The sequence below is a fragment of the Leucoraja erinacea genome, chromosome 3 (assembly GCF_028641065.1).
Source record: "Leucoraja erinacea ecotype New England chromosome 3, Leri_hhj_1, whole genome shotgun sequence".
Classification (NCBI taxonomy): Eukaryota; Metazoa; Chordata; class Chondrichthyes; order Rajiformes; family Rajidae; genus Leucoraja; species Leucoraja erinaceus.
Window position 1 is genome coordinate 3,171,963 of NC_073379.1, and position 20,268 is coordinate 3,192,230.

At 41.1% G+C, this 20,268-nt stretch overlaps 2 protein-coding genes across 3 annotated transcripts in view; one reads left to right on the forward strand and one right to left on the reverse strand.

Moving 5' to 3' along the window:
• The window catches only part of aggf1 (angiogenic factor with G patch and FHA domains 1), a 34,597-nt gene extending 27,100 nt beyond the window's left edge, over positions 1–7,497 (forward strand). For both annotated transcript variants that reach the window (XM_055631481.1, XM_055631474.1), the window contains 4 exons: positions 1,963–2,045; positions 4,851–4,978; positions 6,494–6,593; positions 7,190–7,497. In XM_055631481.1, coding sequence (XP_055487456.1) covers positions 1,963–2,045; positions 4,851–4,978; positions 6,494–6,593; positions 7,190–7,417 — 539 coding nt within the window. In that variant the 3' untranslated portion in view covers positions 7,418–7,497. The remainder of the gene's footprint in view (positions 1–1,962; positions 2,046–4,850; positions 4,979–6,493; positions 6,594–7,189) is intronic.
• A 1,350-nt stretch (positions 7,498–8,847) lies between these two features.
• The window catches only part of khdc4 (KH domain containing 4, pre-mRNA splicing factor), a 59,066-nt gene continuing 47,645 nt past the window's right edge, over positions 8,848–20,268 (reverse strand). The window contains exons 12-14 of the mRNA XM_055631493.1: positions 17,055–17,161; positions 14,217–14,305; positions 8,848–9,600 (exon numbers count right to left, since the gene is read on the reverse strand). Of these exons, the coding sequence (XP_055487468.1) occupies positions 9,299–9,600; positions 14,217–14,305; positions 17,055–17,161 (498 nt within the window). The 3' untranslated portion in view covers positions 8,848–9,298. The remainder of the gene's footprint in view (positions 9,601–14,216; positions 14,306–17,054; positions 17,162–20,268) is intronic.

Here is a 20,268-nt window from a genome sequence, read left to right on the forward strand (position 1 = left end):
TGTTAGCTTTCTAACCCATTCAACAGAGAATAGTCAAGTGTACCTTATATATCTGCTTTCCAGCAGGTGGCTCCTTGGTCTCAGTGATTCAAAGGTTGGGCTCTAACTTGAGGTGGAGGTACGAGCATAATTGAAAGTTCCAGGTCCAAGGGCTGAATGTATACCATCGCTAGTTTTAATCTTCATGCTCGAAAACCACATTATTCAATCACTATGCGAATCTTGAGGAAAATCTAGGGTTAGTTTGTAAATCTAGACTGTTAGTTTGATCTTTCGTAAATAAAATATAAATTTTCTAAGATGATGCCAGAGTAAATATACCCCATGAATAATATAGATTTTCCATTTTAAATAGTTTATCCACCTTTAAATGTTGCCTGGGCATTTGTCAATCCATGAGTAGACAAAGTGTCATGATTACATTCCAGTCAAAATGGTAGGAGGTCCTTACATTAGGAAATCACACTTTGGTCCATGTGGTGAAAAGATTGAGAGACTTGACAAGGTAGGAGTAACATAGATGATTTGCTTAGATACCTCAATGCCACATTATGGCCTACTTTCTAAAATTCATCACTCTTTTATGTGACTGCTATTTGTGGAGTGCAGTAATGGCGGAATGGTACCATTTGGCGCCGCCGTTTTGGAGGCGCCGATCTTTCGCCACTTTAATACATTTACTCCAAAAAGAACAGTATCTTGCTCGAAATATGAAGCAAGGTAAACAGGTATCGCTTTTATACACAGCGTGTGTGTATAAAAGCTTTAGGACGCTTTCATTCCCATTCTACAAACAAGCCTCCCAGCTCCAGCACTGGGAAAACAGCAGAGACCAACAACTTTTACCAAACTGCAGGCTTCCCTCAAAACTCTTCGAAACTGACTGACCTCGCTCGCCGCACCAGGCAAATGTCAGAAATGCAACAGTCGTTTCGGCACCGCTGTTTCGGTGATCAGCATTAACTATGTGCGCCGCAAAAACGGGGGCGCCGAAAAGTACCCGACCCCAGTAATGGGCCTAACCTGAGCATGTACAATGTTATAGCTGTATGAAAAAGACTTTGGGTGAACAAAATACGGATGGCGCAAGTTAAAATAGCTCATTGTACAGGCTGAGAGAACTTGATTGCACATCTGACAGACTCAACAGCCAGATTACTCGATGCTCAGTCTTACGCTTGTGGACTGAACTGCAAAGCAGTCAGATTCAATTATTGATATTAGTTAAAATTACATGGTTCTAGTTTTGTATTAGTTGTAGTTTAGTTTATTATTGTCACATGTGACTATCACTATTGTTACAGAGAAATGAAGTGTTGCATTTTGGGACGTCTAACGTGGGCAGGACCTGTGCAGTGAATGGTAGGGCTCTGGGGAGTGTTATAGAGCAGAGGGATCTAGGAATGCAGGTGCATGGTTCCTTGAAGATGGAGTCACAATAGGGTGGTCAAAAAGGCATTTGGCACATTGGCCTTCATCAGTCTATTGAGTATAGAAAATAGACACAAAAAGCTGGAGTAACTCAGAGGGACATGCAGCATCTCTGGAGAGAAGGAAAGGTTGACGTTTCAGAACATTCCTTCTCTCCAGAGATGCTGCCTGTCCCGCCGAGTTACTCCAGCATCTGCAGTTCTTTCCTACCGATATTACTTTGGTTAAGCTGCACTATATGTACGAAGGTACAGTGAAAAGCTTTTTTGTTGCGAGCTATCCAGTCAGCGATAAGTTTAATTTATTGATGGGGATTTAAATGACATGTGGAATAGTATTTCAATTAATTAACGTACAGAACACGATTAGTTAATTAATATGATGTTAATGTGATGTGTAATTTAAAGCCTTTGAAGTTTGAGCTCATATGTCTACTCCTGACTGGCAGTTCTGGTGCAATAACTTTCCTTTAAACTTGCAGACAAACTAAGTCAAATTCTTTATTAAATTGCTGGGCTTTATTTTATTTAGTGGATCCAGTGCTGAGCAAGCAGGATAAAGATAAGTTACGGCGTCACGAGTTAAAACAGATTCAGGTCAAGTATGGATTGCAGGTTTGTTTTTAGTCAATTTACTTCTGTAAACGCAGTTGTTAAAGAATCGAAAAAAAATTTGCACCATCTTACGGACTTGTAGGGCAGATGGCCTGTTTCCGTGCTGTAATTGTTATATGGTCATATGGTTATATGGTTGACGTTTCAGAACATTCCTTCTCTCCAGAGATGCTGCCTGTCCCGCCAAGTTACTCCATATTAGCTTTTAGTGTCTATCTTTAATACTAAACTGAACACAGTACTATAGATGAGATCTAACAAAGTCAAAGCCCCTTGAAATAGGCCAACATTTAACCATATAACCATTTTATCATTGCGAGCTATTCAGTAGGCATATGGATGAGAAGGGAATGAGGGTTTATGGTACGAGTGCAGGCAGGTGGGACTAAGGGGAAAAAATGTGTTCGGCATGGACTTGTAGGGCCGAGATGGCCTGTTTCCGTGCTGTAATTGTTATATGGTTAATTACAGCACGGAAACAGGCCATCTCGGCCCTACAAGTCCATGCCGAACAAATTTTTTTTTTTCCCCTTAGTCACACCTGCCTGCACTCATACCATAACCCTCCATTCCCTTCTCATCCATATGCCTATCCAATTTATTTTTAAATGATACCAATGAACCTGCCTCCACCACTTCCACTGGGAGCCCATTCCACACAGTCACCACTCTTCTGTAAAGAAGTTGTTAAAGAATCGTTTACCCCTAAACCATCTGTCCCTTAATTCTGAAGTCATGTCCTCTTGTTTGAATCTTCCCTATTCTCAAAGGGAAAAGCTGGCCACATCAACTCTAGTGTATCCAAGATCATCATTCTAAAGGATCGCTATCAGGTCCCCCCTTAACCTTCTGCGCTCCAGAGAATAAACACCTAACTTATTCAACCTTTCTCTGTAACTTAGTTATAGATTTAACTTTGCAGATATTTCCCGTTACTAGCGTTTAATCACCTAGGCACAGTTACTATTCTGTTAAAACATTCCAATATTCTTGGGTTAGTGGTGGATCACTTCAGAACTCTTCACGTTGATATCCAGCAGCCAGTTTTCCCCACCGACAAAGCAGGAATCTCCATTCACATTTACAATATTTCTGGATCCTATCAAACTACCTCCAACTTTGTTGTTCTCCTTATGGCCAGTCCCACTTAGGCAATTTTTCAGCGGACTGCCGGTGACTGTCAAGTTGCCGGCAGTCGCCTGAAAAACCGGGAACTGGAACGGCGACTGTCAAGAGTGGAACACACACACACGTCGCTTCCCTCATCAGCCCGTGTGAATTTTTTAGACAGCACTCCCCCCGCTTGCCCTTCTAAAAAATTCACGGTGCAAAGCCATTGTGATACAGACACACACCGCGATGAACAGGAAGGTTGACACGGTAATTAAGTCGGATAAGTCCTTTAAAAGGGGGAGAGGACAGTGAAGGAGTGGGGACAACTTTTAAGAAGCCTGAGATACACGGTTGTGAAGCTCAGCGGACATTTAACATTACCAATCGGTTATCCTTAATTCTGAAAAGTACTGCTTACCTTTTTTTCCCCCAATGAGCCAATGAAATTCACTGGTCAGCACCGGCTCCAACCTACGAGAACGTTCGACCTCCTGCCGACCCACCTAAGGCTCGAGAATTCTCGCTGCTCTCCATGGCGGCTTCATTCTAGTCACCAGTAATTTTTCAACATGAGACCATAATGAGGCTGCCACTAATTCCCAGAATGCAGGAACTCCTCACGACCATGAAGGCGACTCCACGGCAACCACCGGCGAACATGTGGCGACTGCAGTCTCCTGCAGTCACCCAAGTGGGACAGGCCCTTTCCTCTTCCGGGTTTGTCCTTACACTGTCTAGACCATCCTTTAACTCCCATCAATTTATGCCTACTTTTTTTATTCTGCCCCCCCTTGCCCTCCGTTGTTGTTTTATGATAATGCTTTGCCAGTTCTGTTACCTCCTTTACCAAGAATTGTGCATAGTCTGAATACTACCATTTTGAATACTAGATATTTTGTGGGAGACTGGTTGTTGTCTTAAAATAATTAGTATGAAGTCTATAAACATTGAGACTTGAAAGTACACTGTACCAGTTGTCTTAATTTAATGTAAGACTTGATTAAGCTAGAGGATGCAGAAAAGATTCACAGGGAGTTGCCTGGTCATAAGGACTTGAATGAAAAGGAGAGATCCTCACCGGCTGAGTTTCTCCAGCATTTTTGTCACTTCTCCAATTTCAGATAGTCCTTGTTTTCTCCCTCCTTCCCCTCCCCTTCCCAGCTCTCCCACAGCCCACTGCCTCCGCCTCTTCTTTTCTTCTTCCCCCCACACCCCCCCCCCCCAATCATCAGTCTGAAGAAGGGTTTCAACCCGAAACGTTGCCTATTCCTTCTCCACAGATGCTACCTTACCCACTGAGTTTCTCCAGCATTTTTGTCTACGATCAGATAGGCTAGGTCTTTTTTTCCCAGGGTGAAATGAGGCAATATGATAGAGGTATATAACATTGTGAGAAGCATAGTTAAAACATTTCCAGGGTCCGTTTTCCAGTGTCTAAAACTAGAGGGCATAGGTTTAAAGTGAGAGCAAGTAGGTTTAAACAGAACGCGAAGGGTAATATTTTCAGAGTAGATGGAACTTGAAATGAGCTGCCAGAGGCATCTGGACAGGTACTTCAATGAGCATGCAGTGATATGAAATTAATGCTGGCAAATTGGATGACTGCAATGTAACTGCATTGCAGATTATGGCATTTCTTTATGAACTGTTATATTTATGCTATATAAAGTATATTTGCCTCCTATTGTTTAGAATAGTGCATATGAAATAGGTGAGGTGCTGAAGAACAAGACGTACAAGGATCGAGCAGCAAAACGTAGACAGGAGATTGGAAGTGATGGTGTTTTCAAAAGAGATGATGCTCCTGCTTCAGTCCATGTGTAAGTCCAGAATTATAAATCTACAATAAATTTCTCAATGTATACATGTGTGCAGCATCAGCAATATCACTGTCACTCCTACCATTTTATTATAATCCAATAGAAATAATGTCACTGCTGGCTTTATTGGAGCTATTCTGTAGACACGAGTAAATGCATTATTCAGCGAATCAGGCATTATCTCTGGAGAAAAGGAACAGGTGATGTTTTGGACATGATGTTCACCAAGTTAATTCCCAGGATGGTGGGACTGACATATGATAAAAGAATGGATCCACTGGGCTTGCATTCACTGGAATTTAGGATGAGAGGGGATCTTATAGAAACATATAAAATTCCTAAGGGATTGGAAGGCTAGATGCAGGAAACGTGTTCCCGATGTTGGGGGAGTCCAGAACCAGAGGTTACAATTTAAGAATAAGGAGTAGGCTATTTAGGACTGAGATGAGGAAAAACTTTTTCACCCAGAGTTGTGGCCACAGAATGCAGATTTAGCTCTTGGGGCTAATGGAATCAAGGAATAGTGCAGGAACAGGGTATTTTCCATCCAAAAACAGGAAGGCAGATTACTATCTAAATGGCATCAAGTTGGGAAAAGGGGAAGTACAACGGGATCTGGGGGTCCTTGTACATCAGTCTATGAAAGTAAGCATGCAGGTGCAGCAGGCAGTGAAGAAAGCGAATGGCATGTTGGCCTTTATAACAAGAGGAATTGACTATAGGAGCAAAGAGGTCCTTCTGCAGTTGTACAGAGCCCCAGTGAGACCACACCTTGAGTATTGTGCGCTGTTTTGGTCCCCTAATTTGAGGAAGGACATTCTTGCTATTGAGGGAGTGCAGCGTAGGTTTACAAGGCTAATTCCCGGGATGGCGGGACTGTCATATGCTGAGAGAATGGAGCAGCTGGGCTTGTACACTCTGGAGTTTAGAAGGAGAGGGGATCTCATTGAAACATATAAGATTGTTCAGGGTTTGGACATGCTAGAGGCAGGAAACATGTTCCCGGTGTTGGGGGAGTCCAGAACCAGGGGCCACAGTTTAAGAATAAGGAGCAAGCTATTTAGAACGGAGACGAGGAAACACTTTTTCTCACAGAGAGTGGCGAGTCTGTGGAATTCTCTGCCTCTGAGGGCGGTGGAGGCGGGTTCTCTGGATGCTTTCAAGAGAGAGCTAGATAGGGCTCAAAAATTGCAGAGTCAGGGGATTTGGGGAGAAGGCAGGTACGGGGTACTGATTGGGGATGATCAGCCATGATCACAATGAATGGCACCTGGTGCCAAATGGCCTACTCCTGCACCTATTGTCTATTATTATGCCAGCTATGAATACAGGACGTGGAAGTCATGTTAAGAATCTATGGTACCATACAAGCACCATTGGTCAAGAGTAACTTCACTTATTGTCATTTCTACATATAATGTACATTTGCTTAAAATTGAAATTATATATCTAGATGTTCAGATTTTATACAGAAACTGCTTGCTAGAATCAATGACTTAAAACATTTTATTTTAGGGAAATCTGTGATGATAACAAAGGACGAAAGATGTTGGAAAAAATGGGCTGGAAGAAAGGCGAGGGGCTTGGAAAAGGAAGCTGTGGAATTAAAGAGCCGGTAAATTTATCCTGCTTTGAAAGTAAACAGATTCAATAGTGTTTGTAACATTTACTTGGTCCCCTATCAGTGAGAAAATAATTCAGCCAGTGCACCCTTCACTAATTGTTATCGGCACACATCGTGAATTTGGCATTCATCATTTAGTGTGGAAACAGGATCTCCAGCCCATCATGCAACCCAAACTCATCCAACCTGCCTGCTTAAGGCCCATATACCACTAAACCTACCCTATCCATGTACCTATCTAAATGTTTCTTAAACATTGCGATAGTAATGGCTTTGTTGCCGTACCAAAACATTTATTATTTTATTTTATAACTACAAGTTGATTCTCATGCGAGATATCAGCACCTTGGTGACTGGAAAGGAAAATAGTTTTATTAGACCATTTGCATTTAATTTAGAAATATTCTAAATCATTTAGTTTTTATGGAATTGTGAAAACATTTGAGGATTAATTCCTCTTTACAATGGAAAATTATTTTTTGAATACATAAATATAAGGATTTTGTAGGGAAATCAAAACAATTTAATGCAGTAAGTACTGCCTGCCATTTTTGGATCTCAAACTGCAATTATTTTTATTTTTTCAGATTCAAGTTCACCTTCACCAGTCACAATCTGGCTTGGGGGCTAATGTGCCACTTTCAATTGAAGATGTACAAATGTCCAGATCAAACAAACACAAGAACTGGGCCAAAGCTAGAGCAAGATTTTCAGAAACCTTCCAGCAGACTGCAAGTCAAAAGGAAGCAGATGCAAAAACTGTCTATGTCAAAGCTGAATGTGAAAGCAGAGAACCAGAAGATTCTACAATTTGACTTTCCTAACAGTTAATATTCATTTTTAGCTACTTTTCTTTTTGTAAAATAAAATGCAAATATGACCCATTTTTTAAACTGATTTTAGTCAATATTTGTTTCCTGTAAGTCAGTTGTGTTCAGCTGTTTGTCCAAAATTGCAATGGAATTTAGGATTATTTTATAACTTCATCCAACAGGGAAGATTTTCTTGTATTGAGGCAGAAATAATTGTGCAGGATTCTACACAGGTTTTCTCTATGAAGCAACAACTCTATTCTACACGACATCGTCCACTTTCATCAATAAAGGCTCTCGTGTACATTGAGAAAGTTTCTCAACCCTAAACTTGTCCAAGGATAGCCTGAAGATTAGAGAAGATAATATTTTAGGGGGAAATCCTAAAGACCTCTAATATAAAATTGTACAAATACATTTAGGACAGGTTTAAACAATACAGTAGCAATTAGACCTAAACTAGTAATTTAGATAATCAGAACTCAGTCACAGACTCTTTACCCCAACTTGTTCATACCAAGTTTTATAACTGATCTCTTGCCTACGTTAAACCCATATTTTTCCAAACCTTTCCTGTCTATTGAAGGAGTGCAGCGTAGGTTAATTCCCGGGATGGTGGGACTGTCATATGTTGATAGATTGGAGCGGCTGGGCTTGTATACTCTGGAATTTAGAAGGATGTGAGGGGATCTTATTGAAACATATAAGATTATTAAGGGTTTGGACACGCTAGAGGCAGGAAACATGTTCCCAATGTTGGGGGAGTCCAGAACCAGGGGGCCATAGATTAAGAATAAGTGGTAAGCCATTTAGAACGGAGATGAGGAAAAACTTTTTCACTGGATGCTTTCAAGAGAGAGTTAGATAGAGCTCTTAGGGATAGCGGAGTTAAGGGATAGGGAGAAAAAGCAGGAAAGGGGTACTGATTGTGGATGATCATCCATGATCACATTGAATGGCGGTGCTGGCTGGAAGGGCCGAATGGCCTACTCCTGCACCTATTGTCTATTGTCTTCCATCGTTGTCATTGTACCTGCCTCTACAGCTTCCTTACCGTAAACCCAAGCCTTCTGGTTTTAGACTCCTCTAGCCCGGTGAAAACACTCTGGCTATTTACTGACACACCTCTTGATTTTGTACCTGTGAAAGGTTACTCACCAGCTCCAGGGGGAAAATAAAAAGTCTCAGCCCATCCCACCACTCTATTTGGGTGTGCACTGAACCTAAATGAATGCTAACCTTCCATAAATAGACGGGAATGGACATCCTTCCACCCCCGATCGAAACTAAACACCAAGTTATTTTGATATGTCTGCTGAAACCAGCAGGCAAGCTGTACTTGAAACCATAGGACTGCAGAACAAACGCATCCACCATTGTTTGTTGCAGTACGTAAATTGACTTGAGTTCCAATTTTAATACACGATACACAATTTCTTCACATACTTTTATTTTACAGCTGTATTTAATACACTAAAATTCTTGCCCATTACAACATAAAAGGTTGGTGCATGAATCATGCTTCTGCGCCGTACCAGTGGGGAAAGCGGTGGTTGTCACTAAATCCTCACTTCTGGAAATTGTACACTGAAGGTAGTGCGAGTTTACTCTTCAAGTTATTGCAGCTAATGCAGTGCTGTAACAGAAAGAAATGCCAATAATATGGTTCTTCACAAGTTTCTGCATCCTGCATGAGTCCATTGTCCACTGTTGCAGTCAGCCGTTTGATTATGGTGGTCCATCAAAATTAATTCCAGGAGTGCTGCTGGTATATTCGGTAATGTTACCACACCTAGCGCGCACACACACAGGCTCTTTTGAACACGTGGTTTAGCTGCACATGAAGAGAACATTGACAAAAATACATTCACAACATTTTCAGTATTAGTTGGGTGCCATCCAGAAGGGCATGGAATTGTGAGACCTTGGGATGCCATGTTGTTGTTGCTGCTGCTGCTGTGGCGGGGGCTGCGGACGATGATTTATGTGGTGGTGAGGAGGGGGACGGTGGATCGAGTGTTGAAAGTAGGGATGATACATATTGCGTGAACCATTTCCAGAAGTTCGGTATCTCCCACCTCGTTTATGACGGTCGTCTTCCTCGTCTGAAGAATCCTCGCCATACTGTGCCAATGCACATAGGCTATCGCTTGTCTTGTGTCGCTTATGGCTTGGAGACATATGACCTACATTTTAAGAGAAAAAAAGAATCCCCAAACACACCGAGAAAGGCCAAGAAGTATTCAATGTCAAAAAGATTTTAGTTTGTGGGAAAGAGAACAAACATATTGTTAATGTTTAAAAATATTTACAGGCAATGCATCGAGATATCAACAGTATAGTGCACAAATGAAGATGCGAGATAAAGCCATGTCAAGTTGACAGCAGCAGGTGATGTCCCATCAGAAACATGTAAGAGAAAACAAGACACAAGAAAGGAAAATTAAATTCAGATCAACTGCTACATGTAAATATGTTCAATCTATACCACAATTACAAACTGCACATTACCAAGTGCTTATATTAACATTCTCAAAAAAAAATGCTGTAGAGACATATAGCGGAGAACCACCCTTCAGCCCACCATGACCATCAGGTACCCATCCATATTAATCTAATTTCCTGCCACTCAACCCCACATGTTAATTTACATTATATTTTACAAATACCATAATTTTTGTTTAGCAAAGTTGCAATGTTCAGCGATGAAGCAACTAATACAGTAACCATTAATTCAACCCAATGCAAAAACATCACAACTGATTGTGTATCAAGGATTAACCAAGTAGACATCTTTTACTTACGGCATCTCCAAAGATGCAATGATAGCATTATGGATGTCTTGTTCTTTGCCATATTAGATGTACCAGTTATATTTACATCACCTGATAAATACTGTACTCGCATAATATTCTTTTATAGCAGTTAAATAAATAGCTCAGGCAATTAATTTTTAGTGTAAATAAAAAAGGCAAAGATTTTTTTAAATTATCAAAACACTATCTGACAAATCAATCCCTCAAACGTTAGCAATAATATTCTTACTTGCTGGAGATATATTGGAACTTATCTCCACTACCTTAGCACATGGCACCAAACTTAATATTAGCAAGGGCAGGTAATGGTTAACATTTTTAAGCAAATGTAGTATATTAGAAAAAATATAAACATGTTTTCCATCATGTTTTTAGGTAAACTATTCATTTAGAACCATTTTCCCTCCTGATTTCCTTCTTCAGTATGCTCCTCGATCCCTATACTACTCTCGGGCCCCAGCTACCTAAACCCGACTCATGCCTCCCTTTCCCTTACCAGAACCCCAATTTCTCTCATCAGCAAGGGTTCATCATTCCTATCTGCCTTGCCCTTCACTTCAACAGGAACATGCATACCTCGAACTCTCACTATCTTACTTTTAAAACCATCCCACTTTCCCGATATCCCTCTGCTTGCAAACAAATGACTCAAATCAACATTTGCAAATTCCTGACTAATACCATCAAAGTTAGCCTTGTTCCAATTTAGAACTTGTGGACCCACCCTGGCCTTATGCATAACTATTTAAAACATAAATGCAACTGTGGTCACTAGTCCCAAAGTGCTTGCCCACTGACATTTCAGTCAACTTGTCCTGCCAAATTTCTAAATAGTAGATCAACCTCCCCAGTCGGGTCCCCAACATATCACCCGAGAAAACTTTCCTGAACTCCAAATTTCACCCCATCTGAGCCCTTGGCACTATGGCATCCCCAGTCTATATTGAGGACAGTAAAATCTCCAACTATAACCCTATTAGTATTGCCACTGCCTACAATCTTCCGGCATATTGTTCTTCTAATTCCTGTTGAGTACTGGGGGGGGGGGGGGGGGGGGGGGAGGGGAATGGCCAGAGTACAATGCTAACAAAGTGATCATCTTTTTATTTAAGTACATCCAATAACAATTTTAAGTCAGCCAAATTCACCTACATTGCAGCAAGTAGAATATCTCAATTAGATTCTGAATTAAGCTCTCCCAGGTTTATGAAATAAGAATTCATCAAATAGGAGTGATCATTTTCTAAGATATTTTAACTCAACATACTATCAGAATCTATATATTTAAATTGAGTCACAAAGCTTAATGGCTAAACTCAAAGGTAGACAAAAATGCTGAAGAAACTCATTGGGTGAGGCAGCATCTATGAATCTATGGACCAGCATCTATGGCTAAACTCAATTCTCAGTTCTAATCATGGTTTAAAAGCCAATTCACTTTCATGTTGTCCAATGTTCTAAAAAAATCCAATCTTCATAGAAATATTATGGATGCAAATCAATATATTGTTAAGTGATCTGCTCCTTTCACAGATGTGCATCATGATAGTTATAATGACCAATTTACCTGGTCTCTAATTTCCAATCACTTTTCAACTTCCTGAAATGTAAAATTAACCAATCTAAGCTTTTATTTGCAAAGGAAATTCGTGACACTATTGGACTCATATAATCCATGTCTTCCACGGGGACCTGTCCTTTTATGTTCACGTGGCTTTGGAAGCAACATCAGTGACCAAGGAATGGAACTCATCCCCAACTGGAACCAATGGTTACACAAGAGTTGGTATATTAGGCAGATCTAAAAGCTAAACAAAAAGGTAACTGAATCATTTTGTGTGAGCCCAAAGAGCCCATTTGAAGGATCAAAATCCCAGCTCTACTTCTTACTGTTGGAAGACCTCCAGATAAATGAGGACAGAGATCTGAGAGTTAATGAAGAAAGGAAACACTCAAAAATAATTTCCTACATCAACTGATAGTACCTCCTTTCCTCCAACATAGAGGAAAACATTGTAGGAAAATCAGTACCATTTTTACTTCTGTTTTTTTTTTCCAATTTGCATATTTTAGGAACCTGATGCACCATGTATTGTTACTTATGCACTGGGAGAACAATGAGCAAGTTCATCTTACCTTTATAGTTATTTCTAATCATAGAAGTTTAAAAATTAAGGCCACAGGCATAGTCAGCAAGTATATTTAGCAATTAGCAAAGCAGAAGAGTGGGAAACTATAGGCCGGTTAGCCTGACTTAAGTGGTTGATAAGATTTTAGCGTCCATTATAAAGGATGAAGTACGAAGAAGTTCATGATAAAATAGGCTGACATCAGCATGGTTTTGTGAAGGGGACATCTTGCCTGAAGAATCTGTTGAAATTCTTTGAGGAAGTAAATAGCAGGACAAAGGAGAGTCAGTGGATGTTGTTTACCTAGATTTTCAGAAAGCCTTTGATTAAGGTGCCGCACATGAGGCCGCTAAAGAAGATGAGAGCTGATAGTATCAAAGGGCAGATACAAGCATGGATAGCAGGTTGGCTGGATGTCAGAAGGCAAAGAGTGGCAATAAAGGGGGCTTTTTCAGGTTGGCTGCCAGTGACTAGTGGAGTTCCACAGGGGTCGGTGCTGGCTCTTCACGGTGTATATCAATGATATCAATGAGGGGATTGAAGGCTTTGTGGCTAAGTTTGCAGACGATACGTAGATAGGTGAAAGGGCAGATAGTGCAGAGAAAACAGGGACTCTGCAGAAGGACGGACAGGTTAGGTGAGTGGGTAGAGAAGTGGCAGATGGAATACAGTGTAGCAAAGAGAGGAATCATGCATTTTGGTAGTAAGAATAAAGGCGCAGAGTATCTTCCAAATGGGAAGATAATTCAGAAATCGGACGTTCAAAGGGACTTGGGAGTGCTGCTGGTGCAGGATTTTCAAAAAGTTAATTTGCAAGTCGATTGGTAGTAAAGAAGACAAATGCAATGTTAACATTTACTTTGAGAGGACTACAATACAAAAACAGGGATGTAATGTGGCTTTATAAGGCACCAGTCAGACCTCATTTGGAATATTGAGAGCAATTTTGGGCACCATATCCGAGGAAGGATGTGTTGGGGCTGGATAGGGTCCAGAGGTTTACAAGAATGATCCGCAGAATGTGCGGGTAACATATGATGAGCGTTTGACGACACTGGGCCTCTACTCGCTAGAGTTTAGAAGGATGAGGGGGTGACCTCATTGAAACTTACCGAATAGTGAAAGGCCTGGATAGTGGATGTGCAGATGTTTCCACTAGTGGGAGAGTCTAGGACCAGAGGTCATTGTCTCAGAATAAAAGGACGTTCCTTTAGAAAAATGAGGAGGAATTTATTCAATCTGTGGAATTCATTGCCACAGAAGACTGTGAAGGCCAAGTCAATGGATATTTTTAAGGCAGAGATAGATAGATTCTTGATTAGTACAGGTGTCAGGGATTATGGAGAGAAGGTAGGGAAATGGGGGTGAAGCTACGATTGAGTGGTGGAGTAGACTTGATGGGCCAAATGGCCTAACTCTGCTCCTATCACTTATGAACATGCGCAGGTGCAGCTACTGGTGTAGCAGATCTTAGCAAGGACTGCAAGCTAGAGGTGGCTGCAACATCATTATACAAAGAATGTGGATTGAGTTGGCGAATAGACGAAATCCAGTTGACTTCCCATGTATTGTGCAGTAACGATCGAGCAATCTAAATGCAAGTGGAGCCGACAATAGGATGAAGTTTGCTTAATCAAATAGCCTGCTGATTAGTATACAGATTAACGCGTGGAGGTTATGTAGATATCCAAGGTACTGTGCCTTATTGAAAGTTACTCTTTTCAAAAGAAGAGGCGGGGATGAAAAATATTCCAGTTTTGTTAGGTCAACCTAGTATTTTTTTTGGAACATAAATCCTTCGTAACTTTGAGGAAAAAAAATTGTCAGATTTAGAAGAATAGGTGCACTGGGCCTCACCTTGCATGTTTAAAGGACGTAACATATGCATCGCGGTCTTTGGCATTTCCGACCGATCTCCATGGTTGGACATCAGGGGCATCAGCTGCCTACAAAGTAGTAAGAACAATCTGAGTCTCGTATTTTGGTCACAACAGGCAAAAGCACAGGTGAAAACCAAAGATATATTAAACTTTTAAGTGCATAATGGAAGCTAAGTAGCCAATTCCCAAACTTGAATTTTGAAGAAATTCTCTAAAAATGTTTTTAAATATCCATCAGCATCCATTTCAATACAGGTCCACCACAGATTTTCCTTCACGACACACCCTCCGTACCACAAGCTTAGCCCTAGTCTACTCAGCATCCGAGTTTTGCTCAACAGCTTGGGCTAATAGCTGCCACACCAAACGAGTTGACACTGTCCTTAATTCTGCAATGCGGATATCACAGGGACGCTTAAGTCAACACCTTTGCAGTGGTTCCCTGTCCTCTCTCATGTCGCCCCTCCCAGCATACGCAGAAGGGAGAGGATGTTGAAAGATTGGTGCATCATCGAGGCTAACCCTGACCTTCCCATCCAAGCTGACTTGAACAATCTGCCCAACATGCGCCTGAAGTCCCGCAAACCCTTCTGGTCTTTAGTCAAGTCCCTGGAAGACTTTGACTCTAAGACTGAGTGGCGCAGAGCCTGGAAAGATGCCAACACAACAACGTAGAGGTCATCACAGACCCCACAGTGAAACCACCGGGTTTTGACCTCCATGGCTAGCCCTGAACAGAATCCGCACCCTCCATGCAGGAACAACCCATCACCTGCATAAGTGGGGGATGACAGACAGCCCTGTTTACAACTGCAGACCAGACCATCCTACACATCGTGAATTTCCCTGGAGGCATCAAAGCCATCCACTCAGTACCTGATGCTGTCCTGACCTGGATGTCTACCCTTGATCTAAAACTTTAGGCTGTGCACGCCATACGCGACAGATTTTCCGGCATCCTTGATTCCAGAGCATTTCTGAATTGCGGGACCAGCAGTTCATGGTCTCCGAGAGGAGTCCAACTGTACCGGAACAGTCCGCCTAGACAGCCGTGGAGCAGAGCTATCGGCCCACAAAGTCAGCCTCAGTAGATGGCTATGGGAAGGGATCTGCCGACTGCGACCGTGCCAGAATTCCAGTGCCTCGGCTACAGGGATCAAATTCGACATGCCAATCGCCGTTTAGCTCGGCCATGACAACGGATTTGCCGGCTCTGACTGGGACAGAGTTGCAGGCAACAGCTGCATTGGCAAATTCGACACGCCAATCCCAATGAGGTTGAAATCAGCCGCCTCATCCAGTCCAGACGCCACATTTCTGAGGGGACATCCGGGGGGGGGGGGGGGGGGGGCGGTGGCTGGGGGGGGGAGGGGGGGGGGGGGGGGGGGGAGGGGGGGGGGGGTTTTTTTATTTTGTCTGGATAAAGGTGGACCCGTATTATCAAATCAATCCATGAAACATTCCATGTTTGAGTTCCTAATGTTCTAAATATTGCATTGAATTTTATTCCATATTTGTATTACCCAACCATTCATTCAATCAAGGAACTACACTAATAGTTTTGTAATAGTACAGCAATTTTTAGGTATTGTTTGTTTATTTGCATGACATACCATTTCAATGGATCTTTTAAGGGATAGCCAATTTTGTCAGAATAGTTAAAAAGCAACACAGAAAATAGCAGAAATGGAACTAAAGAACAATATGTAAAACTTGAAAACAATATGAACTAGACACGAGATTGAACATCAGAATGGTTCTTGGCATAGAAGATATGAAAAAAAACATGTTTTCAATGTTCATTAAAACAAATCATTTCAGCCAATATAACTAGTCCGAATTTGATTTATGAAAATTCAGAACAGCTTGAGTTCTGAACTATACCAAGAATTACCAATAATCTTCCTAGTAGAAAATATAACCTTCAATTTTTGATGACCGGGCCTTGGTGAATAACACTATAGCTTTTATATTACTTACTGATCTAATAGATTTTTCTCAAGAAAATAAATTTATGTTAATTCTTTATATCTACTTTTGTTTGCATTCTGGAAAATGTTAAATATGATAGATCGCTGGACCAACAGAATTGGCGGCGCCTTTTATGTGGCATTTATTTCAAGAGGACTAGAATACAAAAACGGGGATGTAATCCTGAGGCTCTGTAAGGCATTGGTCAGGCAGCATTTTGAGTATTGTGAGCAATTTTGGGGACCCATATCCGAGGACGGGCTGGCGCTGGAGAGGGTCCAGAGGAGGTTTACAAGAATGATCCCAGGAATGAGTGGGTTAACATATGATGAGCGTTTGACGGGACTGGCCCCGTACTCGCTGAAGGATGAGGGGACTCCTCATTGAAACCTACCGAATAGCGAATGGCATGGATAGAGTGGACGTGGAGAAGATGTTTCCACTAGTGGGAGAGTCTAGGACCCGAGGTCAAAGCCTCAGAATAAAAGAACGTTTATTTAGGAGGTAGATGAAGAGGAATTTATTTTGTCAGAGGCTGGTGAACCTGTGGAATTCATTGCCACAGAAGGACTGGCATGATGGATCGCTGGACCAACAGCTTTTGTCTGTGCCCTTTACTTGCCAACTCTTTTTACATACCAATAAAGTATCATTCATTTTCTGCCCTTTTTCTGTCAACATTAGCCTGGCCACATTTAATATGACACCACATGCATCTTTACATCTCTGTTGCCTAACATAAGCAGGAGTGTCCTGTGCCTTCCAGGTGTACCAGAGGGACAAAGTGTGTACAATTTTTTTGACTTTGGACAACATCTTACAATTTTACAAAGTAAAGAATTACCTTTCTCTTCCTCTTCCAAAGAGAATGGAATCAGCAGCTATCTTCAACCCAGATCCCATATCCTGACTGCTCCTAGTACCTAGATTAGTCAAGTGAAATGGTCCGTGCTATGAGTAGAAAAAAGGCCACAGAAATCAACAGGCGTGATTGCATACAGAGTAGAAAACAAATTCGATTACGCACACCTATGTTAAATTAGATTTTCTTACACAAACAAGGTTTCTTTTTAAAAATGTCAGAGCTAGTTGGGAATTAGCAAGGACTATAATTTTAATTGGATACTCTTCACCAAACTGAATGAACAAGCAAAACAGCTAACAGCATACTTTTAACAGCTTGACGTTTTCATTAAAGAAAAAATAGTTTAAACACCTCAATGGCTGTAAATGAGTTTTCTTCTCTGCCAAGCCAGGTAATAACTTGACACTGCATTAATGACTTAACAGGTGGTGTGTATATGGAATGAGCTGCCAGAGGAGGTAGTTGAGGCAGGAAAACAATAAAAACATTTGAATGACACTTGGATAGGTACATAGATAGGAAAGGTTTGGAGGGATTTGGGCCAAACATGGGCAAATGGGACTAGCTGAGATGGGACATTAGTTCATGTCATAGGAGTGAAATTGGGCCATTCGGAACCGCGTCTACTCAGCCATTCAATCATGGCTGATCTATCTTGGTCAGTCTGGTCGAGATGGGCTGAAGGGACGGTTTTCGTGCTGTATGACAATGAAAGTCAAATAATTAGATTGGAAATAAGCATTGATTGAAAACTAACCAACCCACACCAGCCATTAGTATTGGGGGAAGGACCAAGGAGAGATGGACACGGATGCACATACTTACTTTCTCTGCCATTCTCCCCCAACCCTTCATTTCTCTCTTCTCTATCCTTACCCCAAACATGACCCCACTATTTGGCAAACAAATTAAACTGAAGATGCTGGAATCTGAAATCAAAACAGAAATGCTGGAAGAACTTTGCCAGTCAAGCAGTCAAGTTGAAAGAGAAACCAGGCAATGGTTTGGTTAGTGAGCCTTCTTCCTTCCTCAGTTCCTCCAGCATTTGTCCCACTATCTGGTAGCCTACTGTTAATAATAATAATAACAATAATAATAATAATATTTATATAGCACATTTTTAGTCAACTTGCATTAACCCCAAAGTGCTTCACATAATTACATTACATTTACACACAGGCAAAGGTGGGTGAAGTGTCTTGCCCCAAGGACACAACGACAGTATGCACTCCAAGCGGGATTCGAACCGGCTACCTTCCGGTTGCCAGCCGAAAACTTAGCCCATTGTGCCATCTGTCGTCCTGTTCCTCCACCATTCTACCCAAAGGCCGACAGAAATTCTTCTGCACTTCATTCTCTGTTTACATCCATTCCGAATGTGTAGGCATAAAATGCTGGAGTAACTTAGCGGGTCAGTCATCATCTATGGAGGAAAGGAATAGGTGGCATTTTGGGTTGGAACCATTCTTCAGAGTCTGCAGAAGGGTTCTGATCCAAAACATCACCTATTCCTTTCCTCCAGAGATGTTGCCTGACCAGCTGAGTTACTCCAGCACTTTGCTTCTATATTCGATATAAACCAGCATCTGCAGTTCCTTCTATCCATTCCTATTGTGCCAGGACTATTGCTCCCATCAAAAGACTTGGGTGAGCAAGGGTTCTGGTTTCCAGATTTGCCTTGTAAGCTGGTCAAACCTTGCGATCTGAGCATCAGGTTTGCCCATACGGTGGCCAGTTTACAAAGTGACCCATCTCTCAGTCACTTGGGCAGAAAACACTTTGTAAAATTATGCCGTGGAATATTCAAGAGTTGCCTTTTCCTAAAACTGGTCCCTAAAAGAAGGTGGGAGCAAATTGGTTTTTTAGTGTTTTCTAGCATGCACCCGGTTCACCTCAAGAATGATTTTTAAATGTAATCGTATCATCAAGGGGTTTGTGTATGCAGTAACAGTAGTGTGCTTTAGCAACAATTAAGTGCTGGCGCTCAGTAAAACAAATTGCTGCATAATTTTAATCTGGGAGGTCATACCAGTGAGTGCAGCATTGTTGTTAGGCTATCTCACTTTCTCATTCCTCCACAATTTTATTATATAATTAAAATATAAAATACATACCAACAGCCACAAACAAAATCAGCATATTAGAAATACTTTGTTTATATTCAGAAATAATTCTTAATAGTTTTTAATAATAAATCAACGTGTAGAGATTGTATCCATTTGACGCATTGAACAGTGAACATGCGGCTGCATACCACTTCTGAAACTTGGTAGTGTTAAAGTCTATTTAATAGACTTTAACACTACCAAGGGTTTAAGCAAGTCATAAACTTGTTTAATTCTGAAAATCGTGGAAGAAGTTAATAGTTTCGGAATAGCTCTCAATCTAAATTGGATCGGTACTGAAATCAATTTCCAAAACATCTTTCTCACACTGAAATAGATGCCTGACCAACCATAAACCATTATATTCACAACTAAAATAAATCAAATTCTATTGGTTAAAAAGACCATGATGAAGCATCTTCTCATCACTATTAGTTGATTAATACCATACATTTTGTTTTGGACTCACTGATTAATGAAGGAAGATTCGAATAGAAAATAGGTGCAGGAGGCCATTTGGTCATTCAAGCCTGCACCACCATTCATTGTGATCATGGCTGATCATCCACAATCAGTAATCCGTGCCTGCCTTCTCCCCATATCCCTTGATTCCGCTAGCCCCTAGAGCTCTATCTAACTCCCTTTTAAATTCATCCAGTGAATTGGCCTCTACTGCCTTCAGTGGCAGAGAATTCCACAAATTCACAACTCTCTGGGTGAAAAAGTTCTTTCTCATCTCAGTAATGGTCTCCTATTTATTCTTAGACTGTGGCCCCTGGTTCTGGACTCCCCCATCATTGGGAACATTTTTCCTGCATCTAGCTTGGCCAGTCCTTTAATAATTTTATATGTTTCTATACGTTTTCATAATTTTATGTTTCTATATACTTGCTAGAATATTTTTTTACATTATTTCTCTCAACTTAAGATCGCTTTGCTATGCTAGCAAAATCAGATGGCACATACTAAAAATGTACAATGTGCACCAAATATCTGTTTGCCAAAATTAAACGTAATGCCATTTAAGTAAGATGTGCCATGGATTCATTCTTGAGCTTCAATTGGTTACAATTGATATGAATAACCTG